The sequence below is a fragment of the Oryza brachyantha genome, chromosome 11 (genome assembly GCF_000231095.2).
Source record: "Oryza brachyantha chromosome 11, ObraRS2, whole genome shotgun sequence".
NCBI classification, from domain to species: Eukaryota; Viridiplantae; Streptophyta; class Magnoliopsida; order Poales; family Poaceae; genus Oryza; species Oryza brachyantha.
In genome coordinates, this window is record NC_023173.2 from 13,233,001 (window position 1) to 13,260,581 (window position 27,581).

The 27,581-nt window shown below is 44.2% G+C and overlaps 2 protein-coding genes across 2 annotated transcripts; one reads left to right on the forward strand and one right to left on the reverse strand.

Moving 5' to 3' along the window:
- Positions 1 to 4,189: 4,189 nt before the first annotated feature.
- LOC102711028 (putative UPF0481 protein At3g02645) lies at positions 4,190 to 5,081 on the forward strand. Its single transcript, XM_040528554.1, has 2 exons — positions 4,190 to 4,332; positions 4,447 to 5,081. The coding sequence occupies exons 1-2, from the start codon at positions 4,190 to 4,192 to the stop codon at positions 5,024 to 5,026; spliced, it is 723 nt and encodes a 240-aa protein (XP_040384488.1). The 3' UTR covers positions 5,027 to 5,081.
- A 19,584-nt stretch (positions 5,082 to 24,665) lies between these two features.
- Positions 24,666 to 26,105, reverse strand: LOC121055771 (E3 ubiquitin-protein ligase BOI-like). Its single transcript, XM_040528958.1, has one exon. The coding sequence runs from the start codon at positions 26,019 to 26,021 to the stop codon at positions 24,987 to 24,989; it is 1,035 nt and encodes a 344-aa protein (XP_040384892.1). The 5' UTR covers positions 26,022 to 26,105; the 3' UTR covers positions 24,666 to 24,986.
- Between the last annotated feature and the right edge of the window lie 1,476 nt (positions 26,106 to 27,581).

Sequence of the window (27,581 nt, forward strand, 5' to 3'; positions counted from 1 at the left end):
TTTTCAATTAGGGACCCCTTCCTATACAAGTACATGGCATACATAAGATACCTCATATCTGGGTATCCCACGGGAGTGATGTTATGTTATTTGTGTATATGCGTTATTAGGACCCTAATAACTTTGGCTTGTTTAATTTCTCCTCTACCCTCACCCCACCCGACAACTAGGGTTTGGGACCCTACCCAAGAACCAGGGTTTGACCAAACCAAGATGATTGTGTACATTAAACTAATGTATGTAGTTGTTTTTGTGAGGAATCACGTGGGGGTAGTTTTTGCATCTTTTTTTTCATAGTAGATGGAGGATCCAATTCTTGATTCTGCTTGTGAAAGTATAGTTACCTATGATTGGTACGTTCGACAATGTAATTTGTTAGGTTTGACTGGCATGGATGCGATTGGCTATACGCCCCACAGCCAACATCCAGATAACGTACCTGGACCGATGTGTTGGTGTGGAGATGAATAAATCGATCGAGAATATATTGTAGAGATAAGTTATAATGACAAGAGAAAAATGGCTGTTTTTTGAATGCACAGTTGCACACAGATATCAGCCGGCGGATGGATGCAACAGCTGCAGACGAATCTTCGCAACCGCTGGAATGTGGCTGATAATAACTTAGCTAAAAGACGAGTATCTGGACAAGGATAGATTAAGCCCTTCCTGCATATGCGTCCAGTTTTTAAAGAGTTGAGCAAGTTGACGGCTGTTGTACGCATGCGCCTTCGAAATAAAAGCTGCACGTTGAGTTTCAAGAGTTGTTTTAAATACTCCCTCCGGTAATAAAATTGATAGAGATTGTTTATTTTATTTTTCTAATCTAATACCCCCTCCGTCCCGGAAAAAAAATCGATTTTTAGAGTCCATTGCTTGTCCCACAAAAAACCGACTTTTAGAATGGTCAGAGCTGTTAAAATAGGAGTAGTACAATAGGTTAAACAGCAGTAGTACAGCAGGGATCTCATCCACGGTCCCACTAGAAAATCAATTGTCCTCTTTCTCCATCCTTCTCCATCCCGTTCACACCTCCCTCTCCTGGAGTAGTACACTGGAGTAGTATTTTCTGGAGAATAATTAATAAGATGAAGAATTGTTAATCAATGATTACGCTACTTTAATGAGGACATAACAGACATTTGCTGAAACTGCAAATTCCTCCTTGGGAATCCAGGAATCGGTTTTTTCCGGGACGGTGGGAGTAGATTATATATATATCTTGATATATACCGCAGCATTAGTAAATGGTACTAGAACAATTATAAGGTGATAATTATACTTGCTAGAATACTATAAAGTATAATAGAGAGCATCGTGCAGATACTCTAACTGCATATTATGTTGAAATTAGACTATGAGCCTTAGCCTATAGGTAAAGTTTAGTTCCACCTTGTTATAAAGAAGAGTGATAAAGAACCACACGTGTGTGCTTGCCTTCTTATAAGAGTGACATATAACCTAATCATTTAAGTAATAGTATAAGACAAAACCACATGTGCACGCTTGCCTTGCCTCGTCTGTGTAGGATCCCGCTCCTCTGCCGACGATCTGGACCTAGAAAAACACTAGCAAAAGATGTAGATTGAACGATATTAACTTTATTACATCAACTTCAAAAAGACTTTTGATTTTATTACATCAACTTCAAAAAGTCTCATCAATCAAAAATTATCTCCAAACACAATTTCTATCCATAAAAAACTCGTTGCACTGACGGACTCAAAAACTATCTATCGTGGCGAACATGGGCCCACGTACGTACGTGAAGCAATCCAGGCGTGGTACATGTTCTTTTTCTTTTTTTTCCTTTATTCCTTCGGAAACTAATCTCCAATTTTCATGCATTTTTCCACACAATTTTTTCAGGCTCTCGCACACCCAATATGTGAAGCCTATTACACATCCGTCCTCGTACGGTGTTCCTCCACCATGTGTCACCTCGTATTTAATATTGTCACCCGACATCCTCGATCAGCCACATATATCATAACATGACCCATATTAATTACACGTACTCACACCAACGTCTTAAATATTTCCAAACCAAATTCTATTAATAAATCAATTCGTAAGCCAATTGTTTATTAGAAAATATTAATCACGCATTTGATGTTACAGCCTTGCCGAGCTCGGGCTCGGGTGACGCTTGAATGGTATGCCAAAGTATTTTGGAAAAACCAAAAGATGTGGACTTATATATAGGTGGGTGTTGGTAGCATGTACATGCGCATCCGAGAGCAGGTAGGATATTCGTATAGCTAGGCTAACTTCAGTAACAAGCTGTGAATAGATCGAATGGCTGCCGAGGCGAACGGGGTAGACGCACCGCTATCCCCGGCGCCGGCCATGGCCAACAGATCTGGCAGCTGGGTGGTGAACATGGATAAGTCCGGGGAGACGGCGGCGCGACGACGGCGAGAGAGGCACACTCCATCTACCGGGTGCCGGAGCACATGAAGAAGATGACCAACCCCGAAGCGTGCCGGCCGCAGCTGGTGTCGCTGGGTCCCTTCCACCACGGCGAGTCCGCGCTGCAGCCCATGGAGGCTCACAAGCGCCGCGCGGTGGAGGGATTGGTGAGCCGGTGCGGGAAGCCGAAGCAGGAGTACGTCGCCGCCGTGGAGGAGATAGCCGAGCAGCTGCGGGACGCGTACGAGATAGCCGAGGAGGAGATAGCCGAGGAGCATGAGTTTCAGATCGATTTTTTCAGGGGCTAAGTCCCTTATTCGAGCAAAATTCCTAAAGTTCCTAAATAGTTGCATTTATCCGAGTGGATATAGATGCCGGCTAAAAATATCCTTCTCTAAAAAAACTAGAGGGTGGATTTTAATTTAGAGTAACTGACTAATTGTGGCTTCTTAGCAACCAAAAAATAATTTATACATAAACTTTTGTATACAACATTATCCATAAAACTTTTATAAATGTGTGTTTAGTGATTCAAAAGCAGATATTCTAAATTAAAAATCAACTCTAAAATTAAGTTTAAATATTTAATTTGACTCATAAGCAAAAGCATAATTCGAAATGAAACAGTTGCAGCCAAGTTTCCTTAACTTTTTAATGTTAAATTTCCTATCACCTACGCTGTGGTGGAGTCGTCGTGGGTGCATAACTCCATCTATTAAGGTTCAAATTTTAGTAAACACGAATATATTACGCGCATGTGAGTTTTCATAAGAAATTTAGTGAGATCAATGATACACCATTGATTTTCATCTTTTTTGAGCATCTGCCATGAGTGTGGTGCGACTATGAGTGTGGTGTTAAGTTTATTGGTGCATTTGCATCTGCCATGTAATTACTAAAAAGATAAAATGCATGGCAGCAAAGTTCCAATATTTCAAATTATATCGCAGAATTGGACTGAAATTGAATGTCATTTGGTTATGTTTCCACTTTATAATAGATTTTTAAAAATATCTTGAAATTTGGCTGAATTAAACTTTTATATATTTATCATAGCAGTAATTTGAGGCTAAAAAATACAAATATTTCCATATTGGTTACCTCGGACCACGTTGGGCTTGGATTGAACTCCAAAAATGCCCTAGCCCAGTCCAAGTTGATGCAGGCATAATTAATACTCGGTTAGGGTTGAACCTGGCCCGAACAGTAGACACTAATACACTATCCCACATTTTTGTGTACTATTTCAGTTGATTCAAAAATATAAAATATGATTTCTAAAGAGATAAAATATATATAAAAAGAGGTTTGTGCTTCTTCCTTTTGTTGCAATTTGGGAAATTTTAAAATTTTCAGTTTACAAAATTAGGTCGAACAATCGGGGGGGGGCGCAAAATCATAATCATTTGAGAAACATGGCAGTAAAAATTCTGGAGCGTGGAAAGGATTGACAAAAACTCCATGATACATTTGGAATTTTCACTTAACACGAAATCAATTTATTACTGCGTTCGTTCCTTTGTAGATGACACCATATACTATCATTGTTTACATTTTGACCGCAAACAATTTTTGAATGGTCAGTCTATGATAAATGAAAGTTTGATGCTTTTTATTTAGGATGTAATACTATTTAATAATGTGGTATCATTTCTAAGCGTTTATCATTTTTTTCTGGTCAAAGTTTGAAGAAGAATAGTGTTCTGGTGTCATATATAAGGAATGGATGGAGCGCTTACTCTAATCTTGGAAAACTTCACCACCGATTGGTGGCGACATGCAGGATGGAGAGATAAACTGCTGGGTGATTAAGCTTCTTTCGGAGACCATCACACCTACAACGCCTATCGATGGCATGGGGCTCCATCCCCTGGACATTCTTCAGAAAAGCATAAGTGGTACACGTCGAAACCGCAAAGGGTCAATGGAAGGTTCTCCTCGCGGGTTTAAATCCACTACACAACTGCAATCACTAGCATGTGATCCAGCTGATCTATCAAACCATAATGTCAGTAAGCAGTATTCCAAAAAAAGTATTGTACGGGATCCTATTCCGTCTCCTCGGATACAGACTGCTGCAGAGCCCAGTGAGGCAGGGATCCATTTGAGGCTGAGCAGAGGTTCTGGGTTCGCAGGTACAGTCAACTTCGAAGGAGGCATACGGTGTGTCCCAAAGATCCTGCTGGACGACAACGCCGAGCGCATGTTCCTCAACCTGATGGCCTTCGAACGGCTGCAGCCAGGTGCTGGCAACGACGTGAATTTGTTTGTGGCGTTTATGGACGAGCTCACCAACACACCCAAGGACGTGCGGCTGCTGTGGTCCAAGGGAATCATCAAGAACGGTTTAGGCAACGACGAGGCAGTGGCGAATCTGATCAACAACACACTAACAAAAGGTGCAGTGATGGACCCAGACAGCAGCCTCCACAACGTGGTAAAAGAGGTGGATGCGTACTGCAAGAAGCCGTGGAATAGCTGGAGGGCCAGCCTCATACACACCTACTTTAGTAACCCTTGGGTGTTCATCTCCCTAGTCGCTGCTACTACCCTCGTCTTCACTGCACTCATTCAGACAGTCTATGCGGCCTTGTCCTTCAAAAAGAAGAGCTGATTAAACCTTACATCATCAACATTTGGGTTAAGAACTATCCCGTATATGAAATTCCTGCTTGTCCAATTTAAAAGTGAACCATGTCATATTCGGTCTCTATCTATCCATGTCAGTACGTACTTCTGAAATCCTCCTCTTATATATGTGTTCACCCTCACCAGTTTGCTTCTGCAATATCCAAAACTGTACGGTATGATATATTTGTATCTTGTACTATTTGCCCATGGAATAGATACATTTATCTTTGCCTTACTATATAAAAATTGAAAATGTTAAGTGGTTTATCAGAGAACTTGTTCCTCCAGCAGGTGACAGAAGGGCGCCCCTCCTATGTGATTTCGGCTAAGGGATGAAGAAAGAAATTTGTGGATCCCCACATGCAAGCAAAAAATAACATATCTTTATACAGGTTCAGGCCACAAAATGTGTAATACCATACTCCTATTATATGTTGTTGTTAACGCCAGAACTTGTAAATAACCATTGGAGGATCAATTGGGCAGTGACCGAATCGGACAAGAAAGAAAGGCAGTAGGACTAAAGAAAAGGTGGAAAACGACTCGGATTCAGCCCATAGAGTCTGAATCGGATTAGAAAAGGAGTCTGATTGGTTTATAAGCATGCATATGGATTCGGAAGTAAACCAGAGTCCATGTAACATTTTATTAGTTAATTACAATTAGTTTAGGATTTTTGTTTTATTTCTAAGAGAGTTAGAGTCTGATCGGGACTTATTTGTTTTCTTTTATCTATTAGAAAACAATATCGTATCAGAGATAGAATTTGTTATTTTTTTTATCTATTAGGAGTCATGTGTCATGTCCAGTATGGACTCGTATCAATCCATGGGTATAAATATGTATGCCCGGTGTCATTGTATATCATCTACTTCTTAATACATAGATAAATTACTTTCGGTGCATCACCACCCTCTTCACCGAGGTTTCAACACCGGCAGAACTTGGCACCTGACGCGGGGCTGTATCATCTCGATCTCCGGCGGAGGGATAAGTCCTACGTTCCGCCGGCCACGGTAATCGTATCGGGTAGATTAGAACTATCTTGGTTCAGTCTAATCTTCTAATTTGCTTGTATGGTTTCTAGTTATCGTATCAGTTTCAGCTTAGGTTACTTTTGTATCCTGGGTTTATCTGGTCGACCACTTTGGGTGAGCTCCATTGGCTTGATATTTGCTATTTGACATATTCAATTTGATAATGTCTCGGTTTGATCCGATCTATTAGATTACATCTATCAAATAGTTTATATCATGTTGATGTATCTTGCTCATTGTTTTATCGGAGTACTAGTCGATAAGTTATCGGTCATTGGCTTGATAGCTATCTAGATCTGTTTAGTATCTATCCTGACATTGTTAGGCATAATCTTGAATTGTCTCAGTTTGGTCTGATCTTCTATAATTATTGTTAGTAATTTAGGCTAGATATTTTATAAATCTTGGTTATTTGTCAGTTGTTTATAGCAGATGATATTTGCCGATCTACATGCTCATTATATTTACATCAATATACTAGCCGATGGCCTTACTGCATTATTTATACACCAACCGTCTTGATTTACTTAGATCGACAATTATTTATGTTGCATCGGCTTACAAGAATCACATGCAAGTTAGTTTTAGCCGATTTAGAAAATGATTTACAGCTTGTTTAAACTACTTGAGTTTACATGTGTCGGATTCTCAGCCGATCCAAGCTTTCAACAGTCGATCGATCAGCCTAGCGGCTAAACACTACTACATCAGTGTCCGATCGACTGAATTTTTGGTTACCTATCGGCTCAGATAGCCGATCAGCTTTTTTTACTGTTTATCTTGTCAGTTGCAGGATCAAACTGACTAGCACGTCCGCGCAACCTAAGAATTTAGGTCCTCCACTAGAGCGTTCTAAGAAGTGACTCCCAAGTCTTCGTGTGTGACACATCATCCGGTCAACTTTTGATGTCAACAATTGTTTATGACTTGCCTCAAAAGTTGTCCTCCCTCCTCACACGACTTATCCCTCCTTTTTTGTTTAGCTCTAATGGAGTACATAGTGCCTAGGAGGTAGATATAAAATTTGTCAATATTGTCTCAATTTTGAGTGCCCTAAATGAAGATATAATGAGGCATCTCGTCGAAGGGATGTTGAAGTAATTGAAAGCCTTCTTGCTATTGCAGGCAACCGTGGCAGCATCTTGCTATGCATGTCCTATACATCACCCAAGCTGTGAATTTAGTTTGGCGTTGGGGGTCATGTACAAAGTACACGTCACATGTGCTTGCCAGTTGTTAGTATCTGAAGTGGTGCTGTCACGCCCGGAGTTTTATCCCAAGCCTAAATCGTAAAAAGAAATCCGTAAATAACAATTGGCTTAATTAACTCAGGAAAAATCCCTCTAAAAAGAATTAATTCACTTAAATCGTGGCTCGCAAATCGACTAACAGGATTTAAATTTAAATTGCAGAAGTATAAAATTTGGCCAAACAAAATAATTTAAAATTTGGCAAAAGTGGGGTTTTCCTTTTTCCTCCTTTTTCCCTCCTTTTTCCTTTCTTTTTCCCTTCCTTCTCAAATTGGGCCGAAGTCCAATTTTCCTTCCTTCCTTTTCTTTTTCCTTTTTCTTTTTCTTTTTCTTCCTTCCCGGGCCGGCCCAGCCGAGCCGGCCCACTCCTCCTCGGCCAGCCCAGCCGCGCCGGCCTCCCTCCGCCCGCCAGCGCGCGTCCCCGCCTGGGCCGCGGCTTCGGCCCAGCTCCCGCGCCGCGCCCGCGCCCGCGAGTCCGCGTCGCCTCCCTCCTCTCTCCCGCGCCACTGACAGGTGGGGCCCACCTGTCAGTGACTGTTTCACCTGTCGCGCCGCGTCCGAGCCGGACTCCGCGCCGTCGCCGCAACCGCCGCCGCCGAGACCGCGCCGTCGCCGACTCGGTCTCCAACCTCCGCCCGCCCTAGCCGGTGCCTCCATGCTATAAATCCCGAGCCGCCGCGCGCCGTCGCTCACTTTGCGCCGTCGCTCGTGTCACCGCCGCACTGCCGCCTCTCGCCGCCGCCGCGCAATCTCGTCGCTAGCCGCCGGTCGCCGCCGCTTTGTTGCGTCATCACCTCCGCCCCGTCCTCGCCGACTTGCTGCCGTCCTCCGTCGCCGTCGGTGAGCGTCCCCGGGCCGCGCATTCCTTCCTCGCGTCGTCGCCGTCGCGCCCGGTCGCCTCGCCGCCACCGATCGATCTCCGCCGCCACCGCCGATCTCCCGCACCCGCCCGCGTCGCCACCTCCGCCTCGGCCTCGCCGACCCGCCCGCGCCCTCGCCGCCGCCGGTGAGCACCCGCACCCTCCTCCCCTCTTTCTCCCCCTTTCCAGCCGACCGTCGCCGAGTCGCGCGCCGTCGCCGGACGGGACCTTAGCTCGTCGCTCCCGCCGGCCGCCGTGGTCGTCGTCGCCTCCGCGTCGCCGACGTTTGGCCGCCGTCGCTTGCGCCCGCGCGTGCCCGCGCTCGTCGCTCGCCGGTTGTCGCCGTGCCAGCCATCGCCGCTGTTCTGCCGGTTGCGCCTGTGCGTCGCCGCCTCGGCCGTCGTCGCCGTCGCGCCGTCGCCGCTCGCCGGTCGTCGCCGTCGCCGTGCGCCGCCGCCGCGTCGCCCGCCGCTCCCGCCGGTCGCCGCCGTCCGCCCGAGCCGCGCTTTGCTCCCTTCCTCTCTGTTCCTCTCTCGCTGACGAGCGGGACCCACCTGTCAGTCGCCACCCGCCAGCCGCCTCCTCTCTCTCCTCCCCGGGCCCGCGTGTCAGCCGCCCACTTCCCTCTCTCTCTCACCGACAGGTGGTCCCCACCTGTCAGCCGTCAGCCTCCTCTCTCCTCGCTGACGTCAGCAACCCCATTAATTGCGCAATAATTGATTTAGGACTTTTCTGTTTAGTTTAAAAACCCAGAAAACTTCTAAAATTCATAAGTAATTCATCTAGTCTCCGTTTAGGTCCATTCAAGTTTCATTAAATCCAGAAAATTGCCAAGAATCCATTAAAAATAGTTTCTTTCCCTGTTTCAGTAGTTTTATAGCCTGTTTTGTTTGTTTTGCCTTGTTTGTCGTAGGTTTTGACCCCGTCGCAGCGCCGTTCGTTCTCGAAGTCGTCGCCGAAGTTCCTCGTGGGTCTAAGCAAGGCAAGTGGCACCCTCCTTTGATCATATTGAACCTATGATTATAAAATCCCCCGCTTTTACATTCAAACATGCATTGTTTTATGCAAATCTATTTGTTGTATTTATCTATTGGGCATTTACCAATATACCCATGATCCCCATTTATTATTGACATCCCAGGGTTAATTTGACTAGAATTAGGGTTAGTCAATGCTTAGCCATGCTTAGTTCAACTAGCTCACCAATTCTTATTTTGATTATTGATTAAACTTTGATAGACCTTTAATGGGTGTTATCATTATTCATTTCCCGATATGGATTAATACAACTAAAATATTGCTTATGGTGGGCTGTGGGTGCATGGTTTTGAGAGTCGCACCCATGGCAATTAAGGACCGGTTCTTAGGAAACCCTGAAGGTCTTACACGTACTAACCACAAGCCAGAATGGGCAACGGTGAGACTCGTAATCTAGCTTGTCCCTATTCGACGTACCCAGGCAAGGGTAGGCGTGATGGAGTATGGACGGGCAATCGTGGTGTAACGAAAGCTTCTCCTGCTTCCTTATCTACCAAGACACAAGAGGGGACTGCCTGACTTGGTGTAAAGGAGGGGGTGAAACCTGAAGTGTGGTGCGATTGTCTAGGGAGGGCTGGGTGAAAGGTCTTATCATGGTTTCCGTACTAAGGTATCGTGGTGATACGTTGGGGCGTGGTAACATGCTTGGGAGCCATGTCTTGTGGGTAAAGTTGTACACCTCTGCAGAGTAAAACTATTCGAATAGCCGTGCCCGCGGTTATTGGGCGAACTGACAGACTCACTGGGATTAGATGAACCTCTTTAATAATTTTATTAATCTTGGAACTGGTTTGACCCTGCGCAATGTGGTAACGTTGGCAGTGGTTTGGGTCTGTCGCAACGTGGTTTAACGTTGGGCAGAGGGTTGACCCTGTCGCTACGTGGTGTAACGTTCGACAGCGGTCTGGGCCTGTTGCAACGTGGTGTAACGTTGGACAGTGGATGTTTATCTTAAATGTTTACTTTACTTTTATTTCAGTTTATTTTATCTACCGCTTTGCTAAATTACTGCAGCTTTGTGCAAGTTAACCTTAGCCTATCCTTGTTACCCTATTGCATTCATTATTCTCCCCCTCTTGGGTGTTACTTGTTGAGTACGGTGGTTTGTACTCAGCCTTGCTTACTTTTTCCCCCACCAGAGCAAGTGCCAGAGCCTGTGTCAGAAGAAGGTTGTTCCGAAGGTTGAAGTGAGGTTCAGTCCGCCGTCGAGAGTGCCTGTGGTGTGGAGCCGTCTTCGCCAGCTGAAGCTGAAGATTAGATGGTTTAGTTTGTTTTCCTTTTCCGCTGCATTTCAATAGATAATTGTTTTTATTTGTTTTTAAGTCGTGGAACTGTGTATTGATTTGTCATAGTGTGTACTCGGGCTGATGCCTGGACCGAGATTTAATACATGCTATTGTTCAGAAATTTGGTGTAAATTTCTGGGCGTGACAGGTGCCATGGGCCCTTCAAGTCAAGCGTGTTGGTAGGTAGGATGGAGCTTCCACTTTGCGAAGAGCCGATAGATCTCATTACTCCTGTATTTATGAAGTTAGTTGCACGTCTCACACATATTTATGGGAGATGTCTCTATCTGCTTTGTAAAGGAGGGTTGGGGAAGCGCGATCTCCCCTAGCAGGAGTGAGCTATATCCGAGAGAAGGTCATGCCGGGGCCTTTGATGGGTGCCAAGGCAGCCCAACCCCTTCTATTAAGGGTGCATTACTTTCTAGAGGAGGACATGCATGCGCCTATGATAGGGGTCAGGCCTCCTCGACCCCTCCTACTAGGGGTATGTCATTTCCTTAGATCACTTACCTGCCCATTTCTCTCATCAGTTAATAGGCCAAAAGGAGCAGCCTGGGCCAAGAGGTTCTAGGGCTATTGTCAAAATCAAGGAGCATCGTGGGCCAAGAGATTGTAGGGCCATTAACAGAATCAATAATCAATTCCCTACATAAGTGTCACCTGACCTTGGAGGAAGCATAAGTTATCAATGTGGGTACCCAGACTCTCATAATATTGATATGTTTTATACTACATGCCAACAAATTTGCCTCGTATGTGTCAGGCGATTATTGAGGCATTTTATTCTTCGTAAAGACATTTAACCGATGGTTTATATTTACTAAATAACTAAATATGTATAAAGAAAAAATGTAGTTACATGAAGTTAAGATGGTCAATTAACAAATGGAAGATAAAGGTCAAGAGATATTGAGTTCAATAGTGTACAAACACGTTGTCAAGCCTAGGGTGATTGTATGGCTTTTTATGAAAAAAAACAAACGACATATTTATAAATTAAAATTAATTTTTGAATAAAAATTTTATATGTGTATTCTTAGTGATCTAAAAGTCAATGCTAAACAATAAACTTCTATAAAAAACCTAAAAATCAAATCTAAATTTAAGGTTGAAAATTTAAATTTTGGTTTGTAAAGATAAGCGGAAGCGAAAAGATGCGAGTGTAAGATTAGGCATGTTTCCACATGGTGACTGCATCATTTTCCTCGAAACCGTGGCGTTTTTTTTTTTTCCATGCAGCTCGCCACTGCCAGCTAACCATACGCTTAAACCAAACATAGCCTAAATAATTTGGTTTATCAATAAGGAGTTTTGCATGCATGTAGCTTTACCGCAGACTTGTGATCTCAGTTGGCGTAACATTATGCATCTTTTATAAGCTAGTCTGTAGTCTTTAACCATGTTTATGCTTTAACTATAGCTATAGGTCGTTACATAGGTACTATATAGTCGGCTCTACTGTAAATAAATAAACTATGTTTTATTTACTTAAATTAAACCATCATGGGTTATATTGAATATATATATATATATAAGCATATATTGATTTAATTTATTACATAAATAAATCATGATATTATCCATGTAAATAATAAACTACCGTTAAACATGAACATATCAAATATGAGAAACATAGTGAACATATACCAAGTGTTTTGATTCAGTTGTGGATCGTGTTGACGAGAAGAAACACACAGCAAAGGAATAACACACGGTACCGGATGTTGTTGGCATGCACCCTTGAGCGCACAGGAAGACAAGTGATCATGGAAGATGAGCAAGCAGTCACGCAACGCGCCACCCAGAAACCTTATTACCACCTTCTCCCAATGCAAGATGTCGAAGGCGAAAGTTCTGGAGACGTGCTCTCCCAATCGCGGGTGCACAATGGCGAGCGAGATGGAGTAGCTTACAAGCTATGGCGCGCAGTACAGAGGAGGAGGCAAAACCCTAGATTGTTCGTATCCGGTTTCTGCGATGAGTTGGGGCAAATACAACATTGGGGTTGTGGGGGCTACAGCCCCCTACACGTTGGATCCCCATGAAAAATAGGAGAGATGGGAGGGGGAAGAGGAGGGGGAGAAAGAAGAAGAGAGGAGCTGGAGAAATAAGAAGACAACCAACCCCCTAGCCTTAAGATCCTAGATCGGCCAGTAGCAATAAGGCGGCGGCTCGATTTATATAGAGATAACATGATGCGTGATCAAAGGCACCTGCACGATCTCCCCTTCACGTAACCTGAACCGGATAAATCATGCATCACGCGTAACTTATTTGTACATCACACTATGCCATTGCATGCACCAGATTATTCATATAAAACAAAATTGCATCCACTTCTCGTATCCATACCGGATAAGTCGTGCATCGCGAGTAAATTATCTGATTCCACATTGCGTCGTTCCATGCATCAGATTATTCGGATAAAACAAAATTACATCGACTTTACTTATCCGAAACGGACATGTTACGCGCTGTGCCATGCACTAGATGAGTCGCACGTAATATAAATGTACTCCATGGATAAAACAAAATTGCATCCACTTTATGTAACCGAGCCAGATAAGTTACGCGTCGCGCCGCTCCAATAAGTGGCTAGGAATGTACACACGTCTGACCAAGTGAGTGAGCACGTTCCTTTTGTTTTCTTCACCACATATTTCTTAAGTGGCTAGGAGAGCATCCTCCCTTATAAGAAGGTCGCCCACTCCTAGAATAGATAATGTGATATTAATCTTTTTGCATGTCATCTTATAAGATGGGCTTTCGTGATTTGTCAATGATTTAATTTTCATACGGGCCTTAGCCCATATATTATTTACAACAGGTTACAAGTGGAGCGGCTCATGTTCATGTCCATCCTGGATGCTCCTTCACGTATGATGCTTCCATTCAGGAAAAAGGCCAGGAACCAGTCACCCCGTACGCGTGTCAAAGTTAATTACCCCATACCAGAGTTAGGCCATATACAGTGAAATGCCGAATTATCAAACTTTGGACTAAACCCAGTCAGCCCATGACAAGATGCTTCTGGGCCTTGCCCAGCCGAGAACACATCAGAACAGTCAAATTAAACAGAGACAAATTTAGAGCTCGATAAGATGGACAAAAATAGGTGGGCTTAATTCTTATATGTGTTGAATTTTTTACTGAAAATAGGTGGACTAATTTCTTATATGGGTCATATTTGTGTACATGTTGAATTTGCGTACTGAAAATATGTGGGCCTAATTCTTGTATGGGCTGAATTTGTGTGCTGAAAATAAGTGGGCCAATTTCTCGTGTGGACTGAATTTGTCTACTTAAAATAGGTGGGCTCGATTCTTGTACGGGCGGAATTTGTGTGAAGGAAAGGAATAAGTTTACCTGACGTGCCTCAACATTACATCGAGTCTCCGAAACGTCTCTGAGCCTTAATACCAGAAATCTTTAACCCTAAACTATACAAAACCGTTCAAATTAGGTCCTATGGCAGTATGCATGGATGGTTTCGCTGACGTAGAATCCTAGTCAGCAGGGAGAAAATTAAAAAACAAAGTAGGGCCCATATGTCAGCTGCAAGCCTTAAATCAAACACATACGATCTTACACCGATATGCTCGAAGATTCTAAGCTAGAAACCATGCAAGAGGAAAAGGTCCCTCCATCTGTTCCATCGAAAACCTCAACTCGTCCAGCCAATCGTACGTAGCTCCGGTGAAGTTAGTGCTAGGGGTTCGTGGAGTAGAGTGGAGTGAGATCCGTCGTGGACGGCCGGAGACAGATGATGGACGGCGGCGGGAACGACACGTACGGGCGCGTGGCAGCTAGCTTAGCTAGATAAGCTAGATGAGACGACGTACGCACAGCAACCACACGGCCACGCGCGCGCGCCGACGGGAGGCTGGGCGCCATCGCCGGCCGGGGAGGGGCCCGTACGTGGATCGACCCCGCGCGACGAGGATCCGGCATCGTCGGTGTTGCCGCGCGCCTGCCTCCAGTGGTGACCGGCGGAGGAGGAAGAGGAAGAGGGAGAGGATCGCGTATATACCTGTACGTACAGGCCGGCGTTGCCGGGGAGGAAGAGAGAGAGGCACAGCCCCGCGCGCGCGGCGGGCGGCTGAGACGGTGGCGGCGGCGGCGGCGAACGAGGAGGAGGAGTGGAGACAGCGGCGATGAATCGGTGGAGTTTATATATAGATGGTCGGAGGATGGTGAGTTGGGGTGGCCGGCTATCTTCGCGCGGATGGTGGACGGCAGCACGGGCGGGGTCGGGCGGCGACGACCGACGGGCTAGGGACGACCGACGGTCCCTCGTCTCTCGCCGCGGATGGTGAGCTGGGGTGGCCGACGATCTTCGCGCAGATGGCGAACGGCGGCACGTGCGGGGTCGGGCGACGAAGACTGACGGGCTAGGGACCAGCGGCGGCGGTCGTCGAGCTAGGACGCGCACGGCGGTGGCGTGGACGCAGATGGCGTGCGGCAGCGTGGGCAGGGGGTAGGCGGCGCGGGCGACGACGCGGGCAGGGGGTGGGCGGCGTGGCCAGCGGCGGCCAGCGGGCTAGGGACGGGCGGATTGCGAACGATGGCGCGCGTGTTTGGGGGGGGGGGGGGGGGGGGGGGGGGGGGGCGACCGGCAGTCACCGAGCCAGCCGAGCTCCTCCTGCAGCTGGAAAGGGAAGAGAAGAGAGAGATGGAGAGTTATTTTTTCATTTTTATAATCATGTTTCATTGACCAGGTCCTACAAACTTTGTAAGGCTTTTTTTTTGCTAAGTGAGATGCCACGTCAGCAAAACCACCATCCAATACTAACAAGGGACTTAATTTGAACGGTTTTCATAACTTCGAGGGTCAATATTTCTGGTATTGTGGTCCTGAGACGATTTTGATACTTCATGACAACTTGAGGGACCCAAAGCGAACTTATTCCTATAGGAAATCTCAATTCGTTATGTGGGTCAATTTCTTGTACAAACTGAATTCGTTTACAAGAAATAGCTGGGCCTAATTTTTCTATGGGCTGAATTTGTGTACTGAAAATAGTTATGCTCATTTTGTGTATGGGTTGAATTTGTGTACTGAAAATAGTTGGGCTCATTTCGTATATGGGCTGAATCTGTGCACTGAAAATATTTGGGCATAATTCTTCTATGGGCTAAATTTGCATCCGTTGGGCCAACTTTTTGTGTGGGCTGAATTTGTGTACTTAAAATATGTGGGCCTAATTCTTCTATGTGTTGAATTTGCGTACTCAAAAAACGTGGACCTAATTCGTATATGGGCTAAATTTGTGTACTAAAAATAGGTGGGTCAATTCCCTGCGTGGACTGAATTTGTGTACTAAAAATAGGTGGGTCTAATTGTTCTATGGGCTGAATTTGTATACTAAGAATAGTTGGGCCAATTTTCTCGGTAGTCTTAATTTATGTACTGAAAATAGGTGGGTTAGTTCTGGTATGTGCTGGCACGTTAATACTACCTCCGTTCCATGATAATCTTATTTTTCGTTTTTTCGTGTTTAACGTTTTACCATTCGTCTTATTTGAAATTTTTTTACGATTAATATTTTTATTGTTACTAGATGATAAAATATGAATAGTACTTTATACGTGAATAATTTTTTTAAGTTTTTATACAAAATTTTCAAATAAGACGAATGGTCAAACGTTGGACACAGAAAAACGAAAAATAAGATTATTATGGGACGGAGGTAGTACTCATTTACTCTCTTGCTAAAACTATTTTGAGTTGTGGCTTATAATCCCATTTTGAAATTTTCTTCACCGTCACACGGTTTCATTGTCACTCCCTGACTAAAAACTTTATTTTTATTGACGAATTTCTCAAATGACTCTATATATATGCATGTCAATATTCATTTATGAAAGTGAACTTTTTCTTTTTGATCGAGGGAGTACTATTTACAATTTTTAACCTCTAGCGTTGGACCATTAAGAGTATAGGTGAAAGCTTCATATTATTTTCCTTTCTTCTGTTAGGTGTCTTTACCTTATATAAAAATACTTTAGTGCAAGCCTAAGCTTAAATCTTCGCCAATTACTAAACTGCTGGATGATGATGGTCATCACTGTGTTGCCACGGCCAACATTAGTAGAAAAACAAAGGTATTATAGTAGATGACTCATTTACACAGGCTCAGGGCATGTAGAAATCGACGATTTTGTACACACGCCTTCCACAAACCGTTAGTAAATCAATTTTCATGGGCTCATCGTATGTAGAAATCGATATTTTTTCCATGTCTTTCACATCGGTTCGTAAAAAAAAAACTATTTTGACGGGTGGCTCTCTTAAAATACAGTCGGCAGAAATGAATCTACAAATTAATTTTGGTTTTTTAGGTTTCAAATATATGAAAAAGAATATTTTAAATTCTACCGAGACATCTAAGGTAATCTTATAGGTGGGCGACCGCACAGGGCCCCAAAAATTATGGGCCCTTAGATTTACAAGGTGTACTAAGTATATGTAATAGTTTTAGTTTTTTTAATTAGAAATCAGTCTAAGTGTCTTATATAATAAGTATATATAAAAGTTTAGTTCTTTTAAGATTTTATTCCACAAGAAAATAAAGGTCATGTCTAAATTCTAAATTTCTTGAAGCGATATCAGTGTTTTCCCAATAAGCGTCATTAGTTTTTTGTTTTGGTACTCGATATTAAATCTCGCTCTATACTGGGCCTCATATTTTCACGGAACGCCGCTGGAGGCCAAAGTACTAGAGCAATAATCGAAGTGCTTGAGGTTGTGAAAATAGTAGTCGAGCCAGATAGCAACCTCGCTTAAAGTAAAACGATGGTAGAGACAATGGATAATTCTCACCATATTTGGATGGTTTTGGAGTTTTCATTCATTTATTCACAGATAAATGTTGGAAGAAAATCTATGGTCGAAAGAATATTGCAAACCTTAAGAAGCCTAGCATTGTAAATGTGAGCGTCAAAATTTTCAATTTTTGCAGCATTTAATTAGTAGCACCAAAAAATCCCTATCAATCAAAATTACAGTTGACTAAACACACAGTAATAAATAAAGCAATTTGGTCTGCACGCTATATCTATTTATTCAGAACTATACTCTAATTTTACAGAACTGGACAAGCAGCCAAGAGAGAAAGCGAGGGCGATCGAGAAGGGGGCAGGAGGAGATTAATCTTCCCAGAAGAGAGCACAGAAATGGAGAAAATTGTTTCTAAATTTTTGACATTTAGCACACACCTTGCAAAAAGACACAGCTAGCCCATCCGAGAACACATCGGAACAGTCATTAATAAGATGGGCGAAAATAGGTTGGCATAATTTTTATATGGGCTGAATTTTTCTACAGATAAGTGGGCCAATTTCTGGTATGGGCTGAATTTGTGTACTCATAATAGGTGGTCAATTTCTTATGTGGGCCGTATTTTTGTACATGCTGGATTTGTGAATTTTTGTGTACTGAAAGTAGGTGGGCCTAATTCTTCTGTGGGCTGAATTTGTCTGCTGAAAATAAGTGGGCCAATTTCTCGTGTGGGCTGAATTTGTGAACTTAAAATAGCTAGGCCTAATTCTTGTACCGTACGGGCTGAATTTGTGTATAGAAAATCTCAATTCGTTAACTGGGCCAATTTCTTCTACAGATTGATTTCATTTATATGAAATAGGTGGGCCTAATTCTTGTATGCCTGAATTGTGTTATAAAAGTAAGTGTGGCTAATTTCTCGTGTGGGCTGAATTTGTGTACCGAAAAGAGGTGGGCCTAATTATTGTATGGGCTAAATTTGTGTGTTGAAAATAAGTGAGCCAATTTCTCGTGTGGGCTGAATTTGTGCACTTAAAATAGCTAGGCCTAATTTTTGTACCGTACGGGCTGAATTTGTGTATCGGAAATCTCAATTCGTTAACTGGGCCAATTTCTTCTACAGACTGAATTCGTTTAATTTATATGAAATGGGTGGGCCTAATTCTTGTATGTGCTGAATTTGTGTATTGAAAATAGCCGAGCCAATTTCGTGTATGGGTTGAATTTGTGTACTGAAAGTAGTTGGGCCTAAATCTTGTATTGGCTGAATTGACGTACGGTGGGCCAAATTCTTGCGTGGGCTGAACTGCATACTTAAGATAGGTGGACCTAATTCGTGTATGTGCTAAATTTGTATACGAAAAATAAGTGGGTCAATTCCCTGTGTGTGCTGAATTTATGTACTGAAATTAAGTGGGTCTAATTCTTGTATGGGCTGAATTTGTATACTGACATTAGATGGGCCAATTTTCTCTGTAGGCTAATTTATGTACTGAAAATAGGTGAAAATAGGTGGGCTAGTTCTTGTACGTGCTGCCCACGTTAATACTCATTTACTCTCTTGCTACAACTGTTTTGACTTCTGGCTTATAATCCCATGTTGAATTTTTCTTCACCGTCACACAGTTTCATTATCTCTCCCTGACATAAAACCTATATTTTTATTGACGAACTTCTCAAAGGACACTATATATATATATGCATGTCAATATTCATTTATGAAAGTGAACCTTTTCTTTTGGATCGAGAGAGTACAATTTACAATTTTTAACCTCTAGCGTTGGACCATTAAGAGTATAGGTAAAAGCTTCATATTATTTTCCTTTCTTCTGTTAGATGTCTTTACCTTATATAAAAATACTTTAGTGCAAGCCTAAGCTTAAATCTTCGCCAATTACTAAACTGCAGGATGATGATGGTCATCACTGTAGTGCCACGGCCAACATTGGTAGAAAAACAAAGGCATTATAGTAGATAACTCATTTAGGTCATGTAGAAATTGACGATTTTGTACACGTCTTCCACAACCGTTAGTAAAAAGCAATTTTCATGGGCTCAAGGTATGTAGAAATCGATATTTTCTTATACATGTCTTTCACAACCGTTCATAAAAAAAAACTATTTTGACGGGTGTCACTCTTAGAATACAGTCAGTAGAAATGATTTTATTTTAGGTTTAAAATATATGATAAAAAATTTTGAATTATACTAAGACATCTTATATGTGTGGTTGCGCATCGCAATTTACAAGTCACATGATAAGGGAGGTCAAAATCCTAGAGAAATAATCGAAGTGCTTGAGGTTGTGGAAATAGTAGTCTAGTAAGATAGAAACCCCGATTCATGTAAAAGAATGGTAGAGAGACAATGGATAATTCTCACCATGTTTGGATGGTCTTGGAGTTGTCATCCATTTATTAACAGATAAATGTTGGAAGAAAATATATGGTCGAAAGAATATTGCAAACCTCAAGAAGCTTAACCTGTAGAGTTATCTGTGCTTTCTACTTCTGGTGTTTTAAGATGATCCTTAGGTAATATTCCCTCTGTTTTTTAATGCCGTTGACTTTTTCATTTATATTTGACCATTCGTTTTATTCAAAAATTTTGTCCAAATATACAAAATTATAAATTATACTTAAAGTTACGTTACTAATAAACTAAATCATAATAAAATAGTTAATAATTATATAATTTTTTTTTATAAGACGAAGGGTCAAAGGTAGATCAAAAAGTCAACGGTATCAAACTAAAAGAATCATACAAAGTTTAAAGTTGGATCTACATTAAATAAAAAACTATTTTTTAATTTACTTCAATTAGAACCACAACGGGTGGATCGACTTATTCTCATCCAGGATGCTCTTTCACGTACGGTGCTTCCGTCCAAGAAAAAGGCCAGGAATCAGTCAGCCCGTACGCGTGTCGAAGTTAATTAACCCCATACGTAAGTTAGGCCATAAATGGTATGGTGTTACAGTGAAATGCCAAATTATCAAACTTTTGGGCTAAACCCCATGGCAAGATGCTTCAGGGCCTTCCCCAGCCAAGAACACATCGGAACAGTCAAATTAAACAGAGAGGAATTTAGACCTTAAGGTGGGCCAAAAGGAAAAAGTTTATTAGAGGTCTTTAAACTTGAGGTTTGTTTTTCGTCTCTTAGCCGTAATCTTAGAAATATGTACCCCTAAACTTATAAAATCCATTCACAAAAGGTCACTAGGTAGTATTAATCTATTTTTTGATCGATTGTATTGACGTGACGTCTACGTATCATGTTTTTTTAATTTTTTACTCTCTCCTCTCTCTTCCTCTCCCCTCTCTCTCTTCTTCCTCTCTTATCTGTTTCTCCATAGCGCTGCCGACGGGGGTGGGGGCGAGCGGCAGCAGGAGCGGGCGAGCGCGTGCAGCGGTGGCCGGCGCGGGCGAGCACGGGCGGCGGTGGCGAGCGCGTGCAGCGTGCAGCGGTGGCGCGAGCGAGTGGCGGCCGGCTCAGGCGAGCGCGGTGGCGCGGGCAAGCGCGTGCAGCAGGCAGCGTCCAGAGGCCTTTCCAGCCAGGCTTGACGACGCATGACGCTGCATGTGCCAGCACAAAATGCTTGGAACATTTGCATCGTCAAGACAATGGCAAAGTATCGCGTGCGAGCAGTAACGTCCGCGAGTGGCCGGCCAGCCCTAATTGCTCTACGCCCATACCATACACATCCTAATTAACCACCGTTGGAAATAAACACGTCATATAGGTGTGTACCCGGCGTGGTAGAGTCAGTGTGTTGTGTGCGTGGCTACTTGTTGCATGGATTGCCTGTTAGCTGCATGCATGGCCGCTGCTAGCTGCTGGTTGCATCTTGCATGCATGCACGCATTAGTTTAGTTTGATCGTGTTAGGTAGTGCAGGGGTGGCCGTGGGAGCTGCGGGCGTCAAAAGCGGAAGGCATCACGGCGATGCGTGCAAGTGCGAGTGGAGGTGAAGACCGGTTCATGTGAGAGTTCGTGGCTCAACGCAGAGAGGCTGGGTCTGCAGGGGTGGTGCGTGCGTGCGCGCCAAGCTCGCCGTAGTGGACCGTGTGGACGCTGGGACGTTGCTGGGCTATAAATGGCCATGTAAACCTTGTGTATTAAGTGCCGAGTTAATCTTTAGTGAGTAATAAAGCCAAGATACAGGAGCAATCGGCTCCACGGCGTTCGTCGTTGCAACTCCACTGTTCATCTTCAACCTCTAGCCGTTCTTGTGTGTGAGAAAGAGAGTTTCGTTCTTGTCTTCCTGAGCTGGTTCTAACGACCACACGGTCGTACGATCGATGTCGACAATTCTCCCTCCCAGTGGCCATTAGCCCTCGTCAAAAAAACTAAGATCAATTAAAGTAATGCCACCACCAGCAAGCTAACCCAGACAAAACCCTAACCCCGAACGTGCATGTATCATGTATGGTAGCTAGCTGCCATTAGTGCGCACTACTAAACATTTTTTGCTAGCTATTAGCAATTAGCTTGCTAGTGATCAAGAAGAAGCAAGAAAACACCATGAATGGAGTAGCTAGCTAGCCAAGGTCGGTAGAGAGAGATCGATCGAGTCGCACTTCCACTTCTTCTCACCGTGTTTGCGGCAGCGTAGCGCTTGGAGCACTTGTCGCACTTCCACTTCTTCTCACCGTGCTTGCGGCAGAAGTGCTTCTTGATGCCGTTGAGGTCGCCGAGGGCGCGGGAGGGGTCATGGTGGACGCACGTCGGCTCCGGGCACATGTACACGTGGCGGCGCTGCGCCTGCGCCGGGTTCTTCTGCTTCAGCTTCCACGGCAGGTTGTGCCCGCGCCGGTGCAGCTGCAGATTCTGCTCCAGCTGGAAACCCTTGTTGCACACCTTGCCCACGAACCGGTTCGTCGCCAGCAGCGTCTTCGGCGACAGCGCGATCACCTCCGCATCCGGGTCTGCATGCATGGATGACCACAGCTAGCATAGTTAAACTAATATGCACAGCGCCTGCTGCCGCTCGCGACCGCCGCCCGCGCTCGCCTGCGCCGGCCGCCGCTCGCTCGCGCCACTGCTGCACGCGCTCGCCCGCGCCTGCTGTCGCTCGCCCCCACCCCCGCCGGCAGCGCTCTAGAGAAACAGGGAAGAGAGAGAGAGAGAGGGGGGAGAGGAAGGGAGAGGGTTGAGTAAAAAATTAAAAAAAACATGACAGGTGAGACCCAGACGCCAGTAAAACCGATTAAAAAATAGAATAACACTGTCGAAGGACCTTTTGTGAATGGATTCTATAAGTTTAGAGGTAAACATTTTTGGTATTACGGCTAAGGGACGAAAAAACAAACTCGCTTTTAAGTTTAGTGATATCTGGTAGACTTTTTCCTGTGCAAAAATATGTTGCCATATTTCTTATATGGGCTAAATTTTTCTACTGAAAGTAAGTGGGCCAATTTCTGGTATGGGCTAAATTTTTTATGTGGGCCGTACTTTTGTCCATGCTGGATTTGTGTATTATTGTGTATTGAAAATAGGTGGGCCTAATTCTTCTATAGGCTGAATTTGTCTGCTGAAAATAAGTGGGCTAAATTCTCGTGTGGGCTGAATTTGTCAACTCAAAACAGCTAGGCCTAATTCTTGTACGGGCTAAATTTGCATAGAAAATCTCAATTCGTTAACAGGGCCAATTTCTTCTACACACTGAATTCGTTTATATGAAATAGGTGGGCCTAATTCTTGTATGTGCTCAATTTGTGTCTAAAAAATAAGTGAGCCAATTTCTCGTGTGGGCTGAATTTGTCTGATGAAAATAACTAGGCCAATTCTCGTGTGGGCTGAATTTCTGCGCTTAAAATAGTTAGGCCTAATTCTTGTATGGGCTGAATTTGTATAGGAAATCTCAATTCGTTAACTGGGCCAATTTCTTCTACAGACTGAATTCGTTTATACGAAATAGGTGGGCCTAATTCTTGTATGTGCTGAATTTGTGTCTAAAAAATAAGTGAGCCAATTTCTCGTGTGGGCTGAATTTGTCTGCTGAAAATAACTAGGCCAAATTCTCCTGTGGGCTGAATTTCTGCGCTTAAAATAGTTGGGCCTAATTCTTGTATGGGCTGAATTTGTATAGGAAATCTCAATTCGTTAACTGGGCCAATTTCTTCTACAGACTGAATTCGTTTATACGAAATAGGTGGGTCTAATTCTTGTATGGCCAATTTCTCGTGTGGGCTGAATTTCTGCGCTTAAAATAGTTAGGCCTAATTCTTGTATGGGCTGAAATTTTTATAGGAAATCTCAATTCGTTTACTGGGCCAATTTCTTCTACAGACTGAATTCGTTTATACGAAATAGGTGGGCCTAATTCTTGTATGGCCAATTTCTCGTGTGGGCTGAATTTGTGTACCTAAAAGAGGTGGGCCTAATTCTTGTATGGGCTAAATTTGTGCGTTGAAAATAAGTGGGCCAATTTCTCGTGTGGGTTGAATTTGTGCACTTAAAATAGCTGGGCCTAATTTGTGTACGAAAAATAGGTGGGCCAATCCCCTGTGTGGGCTGAATTTGTGTACTAAAAATAAGTGGGTCTAATTCTTTTATGGGCTACATTTGTATACTGAGAATAGATGGGCCAATTTACTCTGTAGGTTAATTTGTGTACTGAAAATAGATGGGCTATTCTTGTATGTGCTGCCCACGTTAATACTCATTTACTCTCTTGCTACAACTGTTTTGAGTTCTGGCTAATAATGCCATGTTGAATTTTTCTTCACCGTCACACAGTTTCATTATCTCTCAGTTTTTATTGACGAATTTCTCAAATTACACTATATATATGCATGTCAATATTCGTTTATGAAAGTGAACTTTTATTTTTGATCGAGTACTATTACAATTTTTAACCTCTAGCGTTGGACCATTAAGACGATTTTGTACACCCGTCTTCCACAACCGTTAGTAAAAATCAATTTTCATGGGCTCAAGGCATGTAGAAATCGATAATTTTTTATACATGTCTCTCACAACCGTTCGTTATGAAAAAAAATATATTTTGACGTGTGGCTCTCTTAGAATACAGTCGGTGGAAATGAATTTTCAAATTAATTTTGGTTTTTTAGGTTTAAAATATATGAAAAATAATGCTTTGAATTCTACTAAGACATCTTATATGTGGTTGAGGATGTAGAAAATGGAAATGGTAGTCGAGTAAGATAGAAACCTCGCTTCATGTAGAAGAATGGTAGAGAGACAATGGATAATTCTCACCATGTTTGGATGGTCTTGGAGTTTTCATCCATTTATTAACAGATAAATGTTGGAAGAAAATATATGGCCGAAAGAATATTGCAAACCCTAAGTAGCTTAACTTTGTAAATGTGAGCATCAAAAATTTCAATTTTTGTAGCATTTAATTAGTAGAACCAAAAAATTCCCTATCCCTATCAATCAAAATTACAATTAACAAAACACAAAGTAATACATAAAGCAATTTGGTCTGCACACTAAATCTATTTATTCAGAACTATACTCTAATTTTACAGAACTGGACAAGCAGCCAAGAGAGAAAGCGAGAGTGATCGAGAAGGGGGCAGGAGGAGATTAATCTTTCCAAAAGAGAGCACAGAAATGGAGAAATTATTTCTAAATTTTTGACATTTAGCATGAACACCTTCCAAAAAGACAAACACAGCTAGCCCATCCGTCAGTAAAAAAATGAGAATACTGAGAGGCTATTACATTTCCGTCGGCGAACGGGCCACGACGGAGACCTTCTTGACGGCGAGGCAGACCGGGCACGCCTCCGCCCTCGGCTCGCACGGCCGGCACAGGCACAGGTGCCGGCATGGCAGTAGCAGCACCGACGCCTCCCGCTCGCCGCACGCCTTGCACGCCCACCTGCCGGCGCCGGCGCCGCCACGTGCCGACGGGGCGGCGGCCGTGTTCGTCTCGAAGCAGCAGGACTGCGCGTCGTTGTCGTCGGCGCCGGCCGCAGGGTCGTCGGACTCGCCGGAGCCCTCGACGGGGGCAGGCGCCGCGGCGCGCTGGAGGAGGTGGTCGAGCGTGGCGCGCAGGCCGGCGGCGACGGCCTCGTTGCTGCGGGCGAGGCCGCACCACGCCTGGCTCTCGACGGCCGCCTGCCGGAGCCGCTCCTCCAGCTCGGCCGCGCGGCGGCGGGCGGCGCCGAGCTCGGCCTCCTTCTCCTGCAGCCGGCGCGACGCCACCGCCGCCGCCGCGCGCGCCACCGCCTGGCACTGCCGCTTCCGCGCCTGCTCCAGCCCGGCGCGCAGCCTCTCGCACTCCGCCCGCACCAGCGCGTCGATCTCGCCGCTCTGGACGAACAGCTCCGACGCGAGCGCGTCGCCGAACGGAGCCAGCGCCGGAGCCGCCACCGCAGGGCGCCCGCTGGTGCACGCCATGGTGGACTCCACCAACCGGCTCGCCGTGTCGACCACCACAGCCGGCGACGTCACAGGAACCCCCTTCACCATCCCCGGGATCGGCAGCAACGCCGCCGACGACGGCACGTACTGCTCCACCACCTCCCTCCCCCTCTTCCTCGACACCACCACCCCACCACCACCGCCGTTGTTGCACGTCAGCCCGCTCTGCGCGCCGCTGACCACCGCAGCGCAGCCATACCCATTCTTCGCCATCGCCACCTTGGCCAACAACGCGCCATACTCCTGCGCCACTCCAACAACCTCACCGCCGCCATCCACCGCCCCCACCCCAACCATGCCGCCACCGTACCGCGCCTGCACGGCCATGGAAGAAAAGATCCAACCAGCTCTTCGATCTCACCAGGTAGTCCAAGAAGGCAACCTCAGGTAGCAGCAGTAGGAGGAGGCAAGATGAGAATGGCGCTGAGACTCGAGAAGGCCAAGTAGTATATAAATGGGTGGGAGAGGAGAGGCTGGAGAGCATCGGAGGGAGGAGGTGGGAAGCAACGCGACGCGGACGACGCGCGGAGGAAGACAACAAAAGGAGCGGTCACACGACGACCCGGCTTGTGCATGCGTGCATGCATGCGCGGGGGGGATTAATTAGAGGCTAATCACCGTAATCAATGGCCTGGCCCGTAATTAATTATGTAATTAACTAATTAACCCCCCAATAATGGCCGCACCCCACACCACCCCCTGTCCCAACGGTCGCGACAAGCAAATCCGGAAAAGTTCTAGGTGGGCCCCACACATTCGTAGTGTGCTTGCATCTGTGCATGCGTGCATGCATGGATCAGCACTAATTAATCTACGACTAGTAGTATTAGTGATTTAATTAATCCGCCCATTTGATCCGGTCATCAAGTCAGAGCAGAATATTATATATATATATATATATATATATATATGTGTGTGTGTGTGTGTCAGGTCGATCCAGCTTCGGTCTGCACACACACAAGCTGCTGCACGATGGAGCAGGGAATATTAAATTCGTGCTGATAGAATCGGAAATTAATCAAATTAAGCTGGAGTAGATAACAATGTGACGACATGTGAGGGAGAACTGTTTATGTAATTAATTTAATCCGTCCCATTTTTTTATAATAAGAGGAGATGAAAGCTATGGCTTGAAACTATAGAAAGGCACGGGGCGGTCTGACTGGCAGTCACGATATACAAAATAATGCACATGTTAAAAAAAGCGCGGATCCATACGTGTGGATCTACCAATATGCGGCTTTATCTTTTTATTTCTGTTTATATTTATAAATTAAATTTAAATATTTATTTTTAAATTTTAAGTTAATTTTAAAGTTTTTTTTTATCAAAGCTTATTTAATTTTAGAATTTTTTCGTTTATTTAAACTTTGGTCTTTATAACCAATGACATATAAATGTGACATTTGTTTCTTGATCACGGTCCGGACGGTCGGTCCATCCACCCAAGAAGACCAGTCCCAAGAAGACCAGTCAAACCACCGAGGAAGAGGCCACGAAAGATGCACCCAGGTTTTGCCTCAACCCTAGCTAATACCTGTTTTTTATTTTATTTTTCTTAATCACTTTCATTAACCTAACCTAACCTAAATCTAATCTGATCTAATGAATCTACTCCAATCTAATAATGCAATCTAATTAACCTGACGTACTTATCTATAGCTAGATAATTAATTGGCTAGATGGTTTTGGTTAGCGTGAGTACGTAAAGGGGGCGGCCAGCTATATATATATATATATTGGTTTGATCGATATATATATATATATAACTAGCAATCAATCAACCCACGACGCACGCTAGCTATATAGCTTTTAGTTTTTTTGGAGCTTATGCCAACCGTACCAGCTAGCTAGCTCAAGAACACGACGAGATTAGTTGACACGGAG

Coding starts and splice junctions, on each gene's coding strand:
- LOC102711028 (XM_040528554.1), top strand. CDS start 4,190: ATGCAGGATGGAGAGATAAACTGCTGGGTGATTAAGCTTCTTTCGGAG. Junction 4,333..4,446: donor ACACGTCGAAACCGCAAAGG/GTCAATGGAAGG, acceptor TTCCAAAAAAAG/TATTGTACGGGATCCTATTC.
- LOC121055771 (XM_040528958.1), bottom strand. CDS start 26,021: ATGGCCGTGCAGGCGCGGTACGGTGGCGGCATGGTTGGGGTGGGGGCG.